General features: G+C 48.8%; 1 protein-coding gene across 2 annotated transcripts in view; it reads right to left on the reverse strand.

Moving 5' to 3' along the window:
• Positions 1 to 11,246, reverse strand: part of LOC142201038 (KAT8 regulatory NSL complex subunit 1-like) — a 33,882-nt gene extending 22,636 nt beyond the window's left edge. Inside the window, exons 1-2 of one of the 2 annotated variants that reach the window (XM_075271853.1) lie at positions 10,253 to 11,246; positions 852 to 996 (exon numbers count right to left, since the gene is read on the reverse strand). In XM_075271853.1, the coding sequence (XP_075127954.1) occupies positions 852 to 996; positions 10,253 to 10,968 (861 nt within the window). In that variant the 5' untranslated portion in view covers positions 10,969 to 11,246. The remainder of the gene's footprint in view (positions 1 to 851; positions 997 to 10,252) is intronic. The other variant, XM_075271851.1, reaches the window with a different exon arrangement.
• Positions 11,247 to 17,661: the final 6,415 nt, after the last annotated feature.

Raw genomic sequence — 17,661 nt, forward strand, 5'->3', positions numbered from 1 at the left:
CCATGAGAGACGTTTAGGGATATTTATATTTTAGCCATTCACCAACTTGGAATTTTTTTTCCTGATGTTAGAAATCTCTTTTAAAGAAGTGAGCCGGTATACACATCCCCTGCAGAAGACTATATATCCTATAAGGACACGGCCAGGTAAGTGGCTGCACATGAGTCCCACATAGGACATGAGCCGTCTGTGACCGGGCCCGGACATTACAGCGGTCGTGCTCTGCTAGTTACCGAGGAGGACGTCCATCAGCGCCTTTAATGGAGGACTTAACTAAGGCAAACCTGCCGTGTCCTTGGATGACTTCATTTCACGCAGTAGCTGCGAATGGGCAAAATGCCCAAATATGACGTGTGCAGGGCTCAGGTAGATCCCAGAAGTGTCCGCAGTAAGAGCCAGGCACGGCATGTCCGCCTACATGCACATCTCCTGCTGGATCGGCCACGTGCGGCCCCCCTTTACTATAGTGGGGTCCGTCGGGTACCTGATATTACCAGGCAGAGGGCTGCATATACAGGACAACATGTTACAGCTGAACCTGCGCAGAGCCGCCATTGTGTTGTCGTTTTAGATGCAGTTTCTTAATCTTACAGGTGTAACAATAAATGAATGAAATTTACCTGCAAAATTAAGAAACTGCATCAAAATGACAGAGTCTGACCCATGGTTCCATCATATAGTAAGTGGCAGCTTCAGCACCATTAGGTTGCAGCCTTAGTAAGGCCAGGGCCGCACAGTTTTTGTAGAATGACACAGACAAGGCGCTGCACACAACCTCACCGCAGCAATGGTTACAAATGAGTCCATAGCGCTTTATAGAGTCACCTTAAGGCCGTCGCTTTCGTGGTTACCTTAGTACATCGGATTTGCTTGTAGATCTCCGTCTGTTGCCGTATCCGAAACTCTAGGTCAGAAACTTGAGCTTGTAACCAAGTCCAGCGACAGATAATAGCCGCCCGCTCCATCGCCCACCTCCACTCCGAACGCTGATCAGACCTACAAAGAAAACATTCCCGGTTACTCCTGCAGATGAGAGAAGCATCACTTACATTAGGTGTAGGACAAGGCTCAGACCTGAGAGGAGGAGAAGGGTTGTGGGCGACCACTGAGTGTATACAAGGAGCTTTACTAACACCATATTGTGCTGCGAATATAAACTAGGAGCCAATATTAATGGCCGATACAGGCGGCACAGGATCGGGAACCAAAGTTAAACTTGTAAACCCCCAACCCTACTAGTGTTTATAGTATCAGAGGAGCCATGGTGGGAGACCCCTGGTATTAGTGACCATGACGCTTGGGGTTCAGTGTAGAATCTGTTTAATAAGCTGACAATCCCTCCATATTGCATAGATTGAATGCACCTTTGTGAACACGGACTAAGTCAACCTAAATAGTCAATTCAGTCATATAAGAGCTCCAGTGGGCGACATCCACCCATTACAAGGTATTTAGTAAAGATCCCCCCCATTGCACCTTCTTGAGGACATGCTTACGCGCCAGTTATTACAGGAGGCGCTCACATACAGGCTGTATATGGAGCCAGATTTAGGCACTTGGTTGCTGTTACTTCCAATGGCGGCCTGAGAGCGAGACCTTATCCCAGAAGACACAGGCCCTAACAAGGCGAGAGGAACAGTGTGTGAATACGGCCAATGTCCGCTCTGACCAATGCATTGTCCTACAGGAAGATAATACGGCGGCTGAGTGAAGGCTGAAATTACAGCGTGAAGCCCGAGCCCTCCGTTTCCTGGAAAGAGCGTCGAGAACAGAGGATACGATATAAATAAACTACACACAACAAAGGACGCAGGAATGGTGCGACACTTACAGTGCGGGTGTCCGGGCAAACTGGTCAACACCAGAGCCAAGTGACTGGGATGGGCGTACTCACCAACACACAGAGAAACGTGCAAAACCTGCAGCATCGCCCCGAGACACACAAAGCAATGGGACACCAGAGCGGCGGCAGCGACTAACCTCAGACTGACGGGTAACAGAGAATCTGCCATCGGTGTCCGCTGAGCTGCAACTCCAGGCAAGAAGATGTAGAATTGCATCTGAGGTCAGAGGATTTACTGGCTACGTGGCCATTTATATGACAATTGTGTTGGTCTAGTTCACATGGAGCAGATTGCTGCAGATCTTGGGGCAGATTTCACCCCCCCCCACCCCCGATACTCTGCAGGTTTCACCTCTCAGTGTTTTCAAGTGGGGACAGAAGACAGAAGTCACACCAAGGAGCTGAGGAATAAGTGCCCTGCCTGATCCCGCCGCACAGAAGGACGATTCGCTGCACCGATAACACGTTGTGGGTCACCCGGGGAGGAATTCCTCTTCATTTTCCACTGTATGGACAATATACTGTACGTGTGCTGGATGTGCTACGGAAGTGCCCGGCTGTTATTGTACCCAGGACCCCACACAATATGGCTGCTGATGGCGACCCCTGACGTAACCTTCACTGGCTGGACAAGAATTGCCTGACCGACTGTCACTCCTGGGTTCACACTATTACTGATGTCCATTGCTCTCATCCATCAGACAGCGCCCCCCTCTGTCTGCAGTCACTTTGGATCGTCTGTGGTGTTTACTTTTGTAACAAAGAGTCCTGCGTATAGCAGACAGAAGAAGCTGTCCGCCATATTGTTTACACCATAGAATGGCCCCCCAGGACATGTTTATTAAAGGGGGTTAGAAGAACATGGCGGGTGCTGACGTCCATACAAAGCTCCACAGCCGTCCTGGGGTCGGTCTTACTTTGCTGCTTAGCCCATTAAAGTGAACAGGGCTGAACTTAAAGACAACCTGGACAGGATACGGGAAGAGGCCGCCATGTTGTTCTGACACCAGACTACCCCATCAAGGAGAACAAGGCAGCTGTAAGAGGCGTATATACCGTAATATGGTGCTGGAGCGCTCACACAACATGGGCTTGGTCTAGGGGGCCAAGCAGATGTGACCAGGGCCCGAGGAGATGACGCCACATATAGAGGAGCGAGACCTCGAGGAGATTTCACATTTCTTTCCAAGCCACACTGGGCTACGAATGAAACACTCAGCAAAACCTGAAACAAAAATGGAGCTTTTGTGCCATGGATGGCCTCAGCCTTAGAGTGAATGTGACCAGGTGCTTGTACAGCTGAGGGTCTGTTACAATGGCATCAGCAACATAAACCTGTAAGACAAAGATAACTCCAGACTGATGCAAGACGACTAGAGCATGGCTTAGACGAGATGCAACTGTAACAAACCAACAGCTGAGAGCAGCCGCCCTGTACCATCAGGGAAAAACACAGACCCCCACCAAAATATAACAAAGGGGCGAAGGGTTGAGTTGAGCGCTGGGGCAGTATAGGCGTCATGGGCCTCAGGACTCCTCTCCGGCCGCAGACACGAGGGGTGCAGGGGTCCGGGGGCCATTATATCCAGACACATCCTAAGTTTTTTTGTAACGTTACTCTTTAATCCTCATTTCAATAAAATGGGAAAAACCCATTTGTAAGAAAAATCCACTGAAATATTTCAGCCATGGCAGAGCCCGGGATGGTGGAAACTCCCTGCACGGAGGATAAGACATGTCTAGTCAGGACTGGGGAGTCCATGTCCTCAGAAGCTACAGAAAGGGAGTCCTAGGGAACAAGCGGGAGGACCTGCACCCTCAGATTCATAGGAGCGGACGATCATGTGGTGGTGCATGTTAGAGAAGGATCGGGCTGCTCAATATCAATGTGTCAGAGGGGTCGGAAGGGAACGTTTATACCTGCGCTGTATCCCCCGTCTTCCCATTGAATACACATGCATACCTGGCCATACCAAGCGTGAACATGTATACACAACCTGTATACCTCCATGTCCTGCCATATCTCATTGTGTTTCCAGGCTGGAGGTGCCCACAGGGTCCTAGTGCCTCTGCTCCATAGTCCAGGCCTCCCCCATAACCTTGTCCTGTAATATTGTCACATCACAGGTTCCCCAGCACATCATGGGGTCGGAGGGCCTTGGCCAGTGACTGTATATACTGAATATTCCCCATATACGTCACCGCTCCTCTGACTTACATCGGTCTCCTCATTGTTTTGCTGAAAACAATAATGGCGGCCTCCTGTTTAGCGTAAAACATGACTGCCGGAGCCTTAGAGGGGGAGATCACATGGACGGGCCCTTAGCTGACATGTTATGTGCTCTCTGCCATAGGTCACATGTACTGACGTGTAGTGCGCGGAGTCTGCACCCTGTAGATAGTGACGTCCAGACATCTTTATGAAGAGGCGGCAGTATTTGATAACCTCGGTATCTGTCGGCCCCGGCCGGCTCCTGACCTACTTACTGAGGCTCCTCCAGCGCCCCATACTCCGTGCACCAGGTAATAGCAGGTAATAGCGCGGCGCTGTAGCCTCCATATAAAGTGTACAATTAGAAGACACATGAAGATGTGCACTCCATGACCTGCCTACACCTTCCCTAAACATCTGTCTCCGCCATTACTAAAGTCGTTTTCAGCCTCGGTAAGGGAAGACACAGGTGAGAGGGAGAGGGGGACGAGGAGGGGGATGGAGCTGCAGTCACATTACAGGGAGCAGGTCATAGACAGAGCACAGATCTATCGGCCGCCAGCTCAGCAAATGATAGACCTGGAGACCAAACCTGCCAGTTATCTACCACCGGGGGAGATTCAACCAAGAGCGGCGCTCCAAACTAGGGAGATACCAAGATGAAGCGATTAGGGGTCAGTCACACTATTGCCGCTGTCCACTATCCAGTTTCCTCAGGCTTTGGGGTGGACAGCGGCGATATTGTGAATGCCCCCTAGATGAAGCCGCTCTACCGCCTGGTAGGCGTCCAGTAGGTGGCGCTGCCTGTACCCCCCTTGTGACTTATTATTGGGCTCTACCCCAAGTCCATGTCAGTGGGGTCAGGGTTGACTTTAGGCGAGGCAGATTTAATTACTTGGTCTACAAAACAGCAGCAAATCCTGTCAGAGGGCGTCAGATGTGACCGGGGGGGGGGGGGGGGGGGAGAAAGCCACCACACAGCCAGGCCAAGTGGGCATGCTCAGAGCCATAGCCAAAATCCTTGCCACAGGTAGCCACCAATGAATGCACAGATATCCCAATCCAGAATCTCCAACCAGTGATATCTGAGCCATACAGCTAGATCTGCATCTCCGTGTCATATGTAAGGAGAGATTCTCCGCTTTACTACGGCACCAAGAGCAGGTTTCTAGGTTTTATAACACCAGTGAGAATCAGGGCCAGATCTCAGAGAAGGAGGGAGAGAATAAAGTGATGCAGGACGTCACAGAAAGGAGACAAAGAACGTTACACAACGTATTAGTGACATAATACTGCCAGAACATCAGGAGGTGTCGGGGTTATTATAACATCCCAAGTGCTGGTTATGGACAGACATCACCGGCAAGATTTGGGACCAAACCAAGTCTCGCAGGTTACACAATTACACCCCGTGCCCCAAAATATAGTGCACAGAAGAAGCCTCTGATATACTCCTACAGCGCTCTGTGTATACGGATGGTACTGCAGATGTATGTGCAGTAGTATCTATATACCAAGAACTTCAGCCATATTGTAGGAACTCCCCCAAGATATCTATACGTGCAGATTATTAACCCGTTTAGCTATTGGGGTCTCCAGAATTTGCCGTTTACAGCCCTCATATATCCTATAGGCGGTGACAAAAGAAAGTGAAGAAACCCCTGAAGACCCGGAGCGTCTAAGACATTGTGCACATTACTCCTATAACCCCGGGAGCCGCGACTGGCCACCCCTGGAAAAACAAGCCCGGAGACGACATTACATAACGCGGCCGTTCACACGGCGTGTTTACGTGTCCTGACATTACTGTCACGTTGCCAAGCAATTAATGAAGTCAATGAATGGAGCAGAAGAACATACGAGCTGCCCGTCCCTTGTGTATTCAGCCGCACACCTGCACTAGTCACACCGCAGGCTGCGAGAGACTAGATATTAGTATATACACATCTATAAGCGGCCCATCACCCGCAGGATCATATAGGAGAAGTACGACATTTAATGCACACGTTACTAGCCGACCAATGTGACTTCTGACCAGAGTGAGGCGTCGTTCACACTACGGATAGCCTCCTTCTATTAAGGGCACATTCACACCGTGGCGAGCACTTGGCCGTTGGTACACCAGAGGGGCTTCTAGTACTACTATTGGGGTATAATTGTGGCCCGAGGTTTGTGATATTTTATAGGACCTGATAGGAGGTGCAACATGAGGCTATCGGGCCCCAATTCAAGATCTACACCAGGCCCACCAATCAGAATGGACCATTTATGGCACCAGTGTCCTCCTGTTGATCCCTCTAAGGCTCAGGGGTCTAGGTGTGACCAAAAGTTATACCCAAGACCTGGTCATGTGGATGAGGCCGGACCTGCCAGCCGCCCACGAGGCTGGCCATGTGCTAGGCTTGGCTTCACAACTGATCGGTCATGGCTATACAGGCCCCATCACTAAGGCCGATGTTTGAGGACACACTGCCAACATAACAGTACTGTATAGGAGAGACAAGGTCACCCCCCTCCCATATATTGTGCACTGGCCTGTGAGAGCGACCCATGTGCTGTATTGTCTGCCTGCACCTGGTAAACATGGATGCCCAGCCCATATAATAGGACCTTAAGCCTCCTCTGGAGCCTGACAGCGGATTATCTGTTCACAAGGAGTGGGCATGTCGATATTAAACTACCCAATCCCCCGCCAGTCTCCTGCCCCTACACAATCAGCCGCTAATAAGTGATTAGTTACTAATAATAAAGTCTGAAGAAGTTCAGGGAAAAGGCAGAGAATTCCTGACAGTCCAGCAAACTGAACACCAGCATGTGATGTGACCGGAGCAAAGAGCAAGCGCAACGCCAAAATACAAAGATCAGCGACGTCCAGGCCGAGCTCTGCGCCCCTCTATGGATGTCAGAGAAGAGAAAGGACATGAGCAGGGGCAGACAAGACATTAGTCACCGGTGTCCACCACAATGACACGCCTGCTGCAGCCAATCACTGCCCTCCGTGGTGACCCCTGGCGCGTACAGCGGGACATGGAGGGCAGGGATTGGTTACCGCAGTCATGTGGATCACCTGGACATCATCTAACACTTAAAGCAACTTTGCCCATTTCTTAAGACGTAGGACCACCATGAGAACAGAGGTCCTCCGCCCATACCCAAGATTACAGAAGAAGCAGCGGTGACTGCGCGGTGTCTGCACCTCCTATTCACTTCTAGGGGGGCTCCGTCGGGTCAGACAACCTCAGCTTGCCAAAACAGATGACCCTACGGATATTCCATAAAGGTCTAATGTGGAAAGGAAACGTTGCAGAAACTCAGCTTTTCTTGTTGCAAATTTTGCTGCGCCAAAGCCAGGAGTGGATTGAGTAGAAGGAAGAAGAACTTACAGACATTTCCCTTCATTTTGTAGCCATTCTGCACCAAAATCTGCAACAAAAACAAACCTAAATCTGCATGTCTGCAGTGTGGGGCCTCAACCTAAAAGGCATTGTTATAAAAACCTTTCCACAGAGGGTCCAACCCCTGGACCCCGCACTGACCAGCCGTCTCCAGGCACTGGAAGCCACTGCTATGTACAGGCCGCAGCAGCTCAACTTCAATGTAAACCCCATTGGTGACGCCAGGGAGCTGCGGCGCTGCACAACTTACTACTTCTCGCCCCAACCAGGGAAGTCTCTGGATCAGGTGACCAGTGCAGGGCCGATGTTGGATCCCCTCACCCGATAAGACCCGTCCAGTCTGGAAAAGTCATCAAGATGAGTCTGCAGTCACACAACAGAGCCCTGTGCTCGGCCAGGAGAAAGATTTCACAGCTGAACGCACAACCTGGGGGTAAATCCAATGTCACGGATCCAGCACACAGGAGTGTATGGAGGAACCTGAACTCAGCCAAAAAATATCAGGTTCTATTCTCTCTCACACAGTTCACATGATGGTCGGCTCTGATGGGATGGAGCAGGGTTAGATCAGATCGGCCGCCCCTATAGAGGTAAGTGTATAATGGATCGTACGGGGACGTCACCTGACTACCCGGGGTCTAAAGACAAGTCTCGTGACCAGATCCCTTAACGCTCATGGTGCCGAGTGTGGACGGCTAGTACATGGCTGAGTAACCCCGTTATGTGAGAGAGACCTAAGGCACGATGTGAAGTCTGGTCTGGAGACTAAAGTGGCTTTGACAAGAGGAATGTTGGCCAGTAGATCCAGCAGATCCCTCACTGGCCCCGACGGGTGACAGACAAGTCAGACGAGACTTTACAGCGACTGCCTCAAGAAAAAGAAGAAGACATGCGACAGAACTACCACGATATGTCCGCCAGTGATGTTACCCTGTAGTGTGCGCCCGGGAGCTGCACGTCTTACCCTCGCTCCTTCCATCTTGTAGGTTTCTCTCTCTTAATGCCATTCTTATGTGGGATATTTGGTCACATGACAGGTCACATGACACATCTCAGCTACTTTCACCACGTAGAAAAGTAACTTGCATTCGGCCTCACTACCTGATCTACACTACTACCCCCGCCAGAGCGGCCCCGGGAACTGCACTGGGTGATCCGGACTAGAAGTTGTCTCTATAGGACTCAGATCACATTGTGCAGCACTAGGGGAGACGCAGTAAAGGAAGTGTCTGTAATATTCAGGGCCGATAACTGCGTGATATCTACAAGTCCGTGTCAGCCAGAGAATCGAGTCATGGAAAGTGGATTGTGGGAACTTCATGACACAGCCGGCCGTGCGAGGTATGCCTGCAGGACAAGGAAGTCATGGAGACACAGATGGGTGTGTATAGATGGCGACACTATATACTGACTGTATACAAGGGCAGAGCTCAGCAATAGGTGCAAACAAGGGGGCCTGGAGACACTATGGGGTCACTATATAGGGGCAGGAGTAAGTGCGAAGCTTCATAGCATCCATAATGTCAATAGTATATATAGTAAGTGGCAGCACGGTGGTTAGCAGTGTAGCCTTGCAGCGATGGAGTCCTGGGTTTCAATCCCGCCAGGAACATCATCTGCAAGGAGTCTGTATGTTCTCCCCGTGTTTGCGTGGCTTTCCTCCCATTATACAAAGACATACCGATAGGGGGAAAAAAAATAAATGTACATTGTGATCCCTATATAGGATATATAACCCGAGTGGTCTCAGCACTGTAAATAGGGACTGTGTAAATGTACATCCAGCAATCAGGGTGCTGTCAGTACTGTGTATAGGGGCTCAGCAGGATGTACACAACCCCTAACTAGTGTGGGGTCAGTATATAGGGCCAGCACAACACTAGAGTCACATGGTAATAGGATATAGCAGTCTGTAGTGTATATGCAGCTTCTGTTACAGGTCACATAGTAGCCTGATGTACCAGGAGTCTCATATATATATATATATATATATATATATATATATATATATATATATATATATAATGGAGCTGGATGGTCCTGTCTTGTATACCTGCATAAGCAGCTCCTCCTGTATATCCACATGGTACAGGTATATACACACTCCATCTCCTCTATAAACTATAGGTGCAGTCCCTCCTGTATATCCACATGGTACAGGTATATACACACACACACTCCATCTCCTCTATATACTATAGGTGCAGTCCCTCCTGTATATCCACATGGTGTCAGTATACATGCTACTGCTGCAGCCTCTCCTGTAACGCCCACATGGTAAGTTTATACACATTGCAGGTCAGTATACACACAAAGCAGCTCCTCCTGTATACACACATGGTACCAGTATATACACTGTGTGTCCTGTATATACTATAGGCGCATTCTCTCCTGTATATCCATATGGTGCCAGTATATGCACACTGCGTGTCCAGCATACACTATAGGTTTAGTCCCTGGTGTATATACTATAGGCTGGTATACACACTAAGTGCCCTGTATATAGTATAGGCACAGTCTCTCCTGTACACCCACATGGTACCAGTATATACACATTGCGTGTCCTGTATATACACTATAGGTTCAGTCCCTGCAGTATATGCTATAGTTAGTCTCTCCTGTACACCCACATGGTACCAGTATATACACATTGTGTATCCTGTATATAGGTTCAGTCCCTGCTATAGTAGCAGTCTCTCCTGTATACGCACATGGTACCAGTATATACACTCAGTGCAGCTGCTGTATACACTATAGGTCTGTACACACTCCTCCACCACCGCCGGTCACACGTGCACTCACCCCGGCTCCGGCCGCCTCCTCTGCTCCTCCTCCTCGGTGCTCTCCCCCCGCTCCGGGCTGGCCGCCGCCGCCTCCTCCTCCTCGTCCTCCTCCGGGTCGCTGTCGCTCTCTCCCCCGGAGCTGCTCTCTGTGGCGTCCGAGTCAAATCCTCCCTGGGCCGCCCGCAGCCTGGCCGTGGAGCTGCTCGCCAACCTGTCCAGCTCGGAGTGCGGAGAGCCCGGCAGTCCCGCAGTGCCCCGTTCCGCCAGCAGCTCCACCAGGCCGGCCAGCTGCTGCCTGACATGCCGCTCCACCTGCTTGGCCTGGATCACCTGCAGCCTCCGGCACAGCCTGCGGGCCCGGGCCCCGAGCTCCTGCTGCCGGCTGGACATGCGGGCAGCCCTCAGAGCACACAGGGCCCCGGGCTCCGCTCCCTGCTCCGGCCTGCTGAGGGCCCCGGGCTCCGCTCCCTGCTCCGGCCTCTCCTCAGACACATTCTCCGACTCGTCCTCCCTGCCGGTGGCCGGCTTATCCTCGGCCTCCCCCCTGCTCTTGCTCCGCTCCTCGCTGCCCCCGTTCAGCAGAAGAAGGCTGCTCCTCTGAGCCCGGCCCGCCCCGTTCAGCTCCGGCTTCCAGGCGGGCAGGCCGCGCTCGGTGGCGGGGGCCGAGGCGCTCAGCTTCAGCCGGTGAGGAGCTTCCTGTGCGGCTCCAGTCAGCGCCGGGGCCATGTCCGCCATACAGGGAGCTCCGGCGGCGGCGGTGGAGGAGGGGGGCGGCACACGCGTCACGGTTCCGGGGGTCCCGGGCTCTTCATGGCCCGGCCGCCGGGGGGTCTCACTCCTCAAACCCCCGGCACTCGAAGCGATAACTCGCAGTCGCGTCTCTTCCGAACGCCCGAAGCGCGGCGGCGGCGAAGGCCTCCTCCCCACCCGGGCAGCCAGGGGAACAAAGCTCCTTTACTCCTCCCCCCGCCTCCTCCTCCATTGCGCGCTTACCCCGCCCGCCGCCATCTTGTGCCGTGCCTGTCACTCCGCGCCCCGGGACCTACCATTATCTGCAGGCACGAATGATGAAGCGAACAGCTCTCGAACGTTATCCGGTCGGTTAATGGTCTATGGCTATGTTTTATATTTATTACACTAAAAACCGAATAGAGAAGAAAAGTGTAGGAGAAAAAAATATAAACGATGATCCACCCCTCGGTCAAGTGCTACTTGGTACGGCCCACCCTGACTGAGGCGACGTCCTGTTACCCCTATTGCGCACCAGGCTAATCTCCTTTTCCCGCCTCCCGCTCCTGACACGACGCCCCGCCCCTCGCTCTGATTGGCTGAGCCGATAACTCCTTTGTCTCACGGCTTGTTTTTTCTATCCCTTACATGTTTCTTTCAGGTTGGCCGCCCGGACGTCGTGGGCGGGGCCACGTTCCCGCCATCCATCAACGTGATTGACGCGCAAATCAACCAATCAGGTCAACGAACACAATTCCCGCCTTCATTCCTTACGCTGGGTAGTCACAGGTCGGTGATGTGAAGAGAAGATCCTACAGAACCCAAATGGCCATAAAATTAAATCCAAAATCACATAATGGCTGCAGTTTTGTCCACAAGTTCCTTTATTACATGGTGGTGACTTACTTTATCTCTGTTATGGTCAGGTGGAGCACGCCCTTGAAGAAAAAGTGGGCGTGGTTTAACCCCTTAAGGACCCGGCCATTTTTGGTTTCGCATTTTCGTTTTTCCCTCCTCACATTTCAAGAGCCATAACTTTTTCATTTTTCAGTTCACAGAGTCACATGATGGCTTATTGTTTGCGGGACAAATTGTACTTTGTAATGGCATCATTCAATATGCTGTGCAATGTACTGGGAAGCTGGAAAAAAATTCAGAATGAGGTGCAATTGGAGAAAAAATGCATTTGCGCCATTTTCTTATGGGTTTAATTTTTACAGCGTTCACTGTTTGGTACAAATGACACGTTACCTGTGTTCTACGTGTCAGTACGAACGCGGTGATACCAAATTTATATAGTATTTGAAATGTTTTGATACTTTTAAAAAAATGATAAACTTTGCAAAATAGAAAAAAAAATTTGTGTCATCATGTTCTAACACCTGTAACTTTTTCATATTTCCATGTATGGAGCTGGTTGTGGTGTCTTTTTATGCGGGACAAGATGACGTTTCTATCGATACCATTTGGGGAAAGATCTGATGGTTTGATCACTTTTTATTCAATTTTTTATAGGAGGCAAAGTGTTGAAAAAAACGCTTTTTGGCGGTTTTTATTTTTTTTGCCGCTACGCCGTTCGCAGTACGGGATAAATGTTTTAATATTCTAATAGTTCGGGCATTTTGGAGCGCAGGGATACCTAATATGTTTATGTTTAATGTTCTTTAATTACTTTTATAGCTAATCTAGGGAAAGGGGGGTGATTTGAACTTTTATATTTTTTTTATTTTTTTAATACTTTTAAAAACTTTTTTTTTTCTTCTGTTACATTTATGATCAGACCCCTTAGGTACCTTGAAACCTAGGGAGTCTGATCGCTCATACTATTCACTGCAATACTACAGTACTGCAGTGAATAGCAGAATCGCAGCACTTCTATTAGAGGCTGCCTCTGGCATCGTGTAATAGATCTAGTGCAGGGACAAGCCTGGAAGCCTTCAATAGTCACAGGCTGTCATAGCAACCGATCACCGCCCTCTTGTGACGTTCAGGAGGGCGGCGATCGGCAAAACATGGCGGCGCCCATGCCGCCGGCGCCGTTTACACACTGCGGTCACGTTTGACCGCAGTGTGTAAAGGGTTAACAGCAGCGATCGGCTCGGGCACCGACCGCTGCTGTTATTGGCAGGTCCTGGCTGTATGATACAGCCGGCATCTGCCGTGTATGGAGCGAGCTCAGCGTGTGAACTCGCTCCATACATCCCCATGCGACCCATGACGTACAGTTACGTCAAGGGTCGCTAAGGGGTTAAAGGTGGCTGTGCCGATTAATAACAATGTCTGCGTAACTGAATAGGTATTAACCATGAAAGTCCCACATTTTAGGAGTTTTCGTTCTATACAGTACCGCTCTGAGTATTTTGTGACCAAATCTTGCTCGTAATTTTTACTGGAATGTGATTTGTGACGAAAAAGAAGATGAAAGTCTCAGTTTGCGCCATTTTTGCTCGGCACAGCTCGGTGTGTAATGTCTATGGGCGTTATTTCCTAACCCTTTGCCTTGTTGCATGCAGTGCCCTGATATTTAGAGGGATTCTCCACCTCTCTATGAAGATTTATGACCTACCCGTGGACCAGGGGGATCATTCCTCATAACGCCCACGTGTTACTCAGCCTATCATTTCCTATTGAACATCCTCTTTAAGTCAATACAGAGGCATAACCTGAGGCTCCTGGGTCTGCAGCGCCCCCTATAGCTGCGCCCCTAAGCCAATGGAAGACGTTGTGGCATGTGCAGAAGTTTGGCCATTAGTGAGGTGATTGGGATCTGGATTTTTGTGGTTTTCCCCTATAAGTATTATCCTACTAATATTGTAAAGTAGCTTCTGCCCGCGACTTTCTTCTGCGGATTGTTGTTGGTGATGAGCCGCTTATATTTAGCGAAATGTGGTTAGCAATGATCCGCCTTCGTCCGCTTCTTGACTCTGCTACATCTGTGCATATGCGCAGCAGACGCAGCTGTATGTACATCCCTATGGAGAGCAGAGCAAGATGTGCTACTGCGCTGTCTCAGCTCTGCTACATCTGGCAATTTGGATCAGAGGGGTTGTCTTGTGTGAGTGTCCTAGCAGCGTCTGTGTTAGACACGGCTGCTGCTGAACTTTGACACAGTTCGCCCTTCCCCCCAGCAGAGCCCGAACAGCACATGCCCTCGAGTTACGCACACAAACTGCTACCGCGCCGTCTCAGCTCTGCTACATCTGGCAATTTGGATTACAGGGGTTGTCTTGTGTGAGAATGTCTGAGCAGCTTCTGTGTTACAAACGGCTGAACGGATGTTGCTGAAATGTGGCACAGTTCTCCCCCCTCCCCTATCAGAGGCAGAATAACACATTCCCTGTAGTACTCACTGAAACTCTACACCCGATATACTTCTCTTGTCCAGACACAGCCTGCATGTTCTGTTGTCTCCTGATCTTCCATGAGACTCCATTTTCTTCAGCTTTCACACTGTCCTGCTTCATCCAATATAGCTCCGCCCACAAATTAGCGTGTAGCTTTGCCCACCACATAGCCTGATCCTATCAGAGAACAGCTCAAGGACCTGTGATGACATTATCACAGGTCCTTTAGTGTTGTGTGAACCTAAATTCCTTCACTGCGGTCGTGTAGTGACATCATTTACCGGGATAAAAAGTAGCCTATGTTTTAATCGGGGTTCCTATCTATGTGTGTGGCAGATTTCAGGCAAATCTGTTCAGTTGTTTTTGAGTGATTAAGGAACAAACATCCAAATCCACAAAGGGTATGGTATAGGGTAAGATAGGATAGGATGTGAAGGTTTGGATGTTTGTTCCTCAATCATGCAAAAACGGCTGAATGGATTTGGATGAAATTTGACACATAGATAGATAGGAACCCCAATTAAAACATAGGCTACTTTTAATCCCGGTAAATGACATCACTACACGACCACTATGAATGAATTTAGCTTCATACTAGACTAAAGGACCCATGATGACGTCATCATAGGTCCTTGAGCCGGCTACAATAGGATAATGCTATTGTGTGGGCGGAGTTATTTTTGATTGAACAGGACAGTGTGGAAGTGGCTGAGAATGGCGTCTAATGGAAGGTGAAGAGAGAAGACAATATGCAGACTGTGTGAGGGCAAGAGGGGTATATGGGGGGGTTACTTTATAGCCCGGTACATGACCTGCCTTCACGAACGCTACGCATGAATTTATGGTTCATATGAGACTAAAGGACCGATGATGATGTCATCACAGGTCCTTGAGCTGGCTATGATAGGATCACGCTATTGTGTGGCCGGGGCTATATCAGATTGAACGGGACAGTGTGGAAGCTGCTGAGAATGGCGTCTAATGGAAGGTGAGGGGAGAAGAGAACATGCAGGCTGTGTGTGGGCAACAGGGGTCTACAGTCTGGGTGAGTAAGAGGGGGGAATGTGGGGTTCAGGCTCTGAAGGGGGCGAGAACTGTGCCAGATTTGAGCCAAACCCATTCAGCCATTTACAGTATATAACACAGAAGCTGCTCAGACACGGACATAAGAAAACCCCTTTCATCCACATAGCCAGATGTAGCAGAGCTTATGCAGATATGTACACACAGTGATGTCACAGTACAGAGATAATACACACAGTGATGTCACAGTACAGGATAATACACACAGTGATGTCACAGTACAGGGATAATACACACAGTGATGTCACAGTACAGGATAATACACACAGTGATGTCACAGTACAGGGATAATACACACAGTGATGTCACAGTACAGGATAATACACACAGTGATGTCACAGTACAGGGATAATACACACAGTGATGTCACAGTACAGGATAATACACACAGTGATGTCACAGTACAGGGATAATACACACAGTGATGTCACAGTACAGGATAATACACACAGTGATGTCACAGTACAGGATAATACACACAGTGATGTCACACTACAGGATAATACACACAGTGATGTCACAGTACAGAGATAATACAGACAGTGATGTCACAGTACAGGGATAATACACACAGTGATGTCACAGTACAGGATAATACACACAGTGATGTCACAGTACAGAGATAATACAGACAGTGATGTCACAGTACAGGGATAATACACACAGTGATGTCACAGTACAGAGATAATACACACAGTGATGTCACAGTACAGAGATAATACAGACAGTGATGTCACAGTACAGAGATAATACACACAGTGATGTCACAGTACAGAGATAATACACATAGTGATGTCACAGTACAGAGATAATACACACAGTGATGTCACAGTACAGGGATAATACACACAGTGATGTCACAGTACAGAGGTAATACACACAGTGATGTCACAGTACAGGGATAATACACACAGTGATGTCACAGTACAGGGATAATACACACAGTGATGTCACAGTACAGAGATAATACACACAGTGATGTCACAGTACAGAGATAATACACACAGTGATGTCACAGTACAGGGATAATACACACAGTGATGTCACAGTACAGGGATAATACACACAGTGATGTCACAGTACAGGGATAATACACACAGTGATGTCACAGTACAGGGATAATACACACAGTGATGTCACAGTACAGGGATAATACAGACAGTGATGTCACAGTACAGGGATAATACAGACAGTGATGTCACAGTACAGAGATAATACACACAGTGATGTCACAGTACAGGATAATACACACAGTGATGTCACAATACAGGGATAATACACACAGTGATGTCACAGTACAGGATAATACACACAGTGATGTCACAGTACAGGATAATACACACAGTGATGTCACAGTACAGGATAATACACACAATGATGTCACAGTACAGGATAATACACACAGTGATGTCACAGTACAGAGATAATACACACAGTGATGTCACAGTACAGAGATAATACACACAGTGATGTCACAGTATAGAGATAATACACACAGTGATGTCACAGTACAGAGATAATACACACAGTGATGTCACAGTACAGAGATAATACACACAGTGATGTCACAGTACAGAGATAATACACACAGTGATGTCACAGTACAGAGATAATACACACAGTGATGTCACAGTACAGAGATAATACACACAGTGATGTCACAGTACAGGATAATACACACAGTGATGTCACAGTACAGGGATAATACACACAGTGATTTCACAGTACAGGGATAATACACACAGTGATGTCACAGTACAGGGATGATACACACAGTGATGTCACAGTACAGAGATGATACACACAGTGATGTCACAGTACAGGATAATACACACAGTGATGTCACAGTACAGGGATAATACACACAGTGATGTCACAGTACAGGATAATACACACAGTGATGTCACAGTACAGAGATAATACAGACAGTGATGTCACAGTACAGGATAATACACACAGTGATGTCACAGTACAGGATAATACACACAGTGATGTCACAGTACAGAGATAATACACACAGTGATGTCACAGTACAGGGATAATACACAGTGATGTCACAGTACAGAGATAATACACACAGTGATGTCACAGTACAGGGATAATACAGACAGTGATGTCACAGTACAGGATAATACACACAGTGATGTCACAGTACAGAGATAATACACACAGTGATGTCACAGTACAGGGATAATACACAGTGATGTCACAGTACAGAGATAATACACACAGTGATGTCACAGTACAGGGATAATACAGACAGTGATGTCAC

This window comes from Leptodactylus fuscus, chromosome 4 (assembly GCF_031893055.1).
Source record: "Leptodactylus fuscus isolate aLepFus1 chromosome 4, aLepFus1.hap2, whole genome shotgun sequence".
NCBI lineage: Eukaryota > Metazoa > Chordata > Amphibia > Anura > Leptodactylidae > Leptodactylus > Leptodactylus fuscus.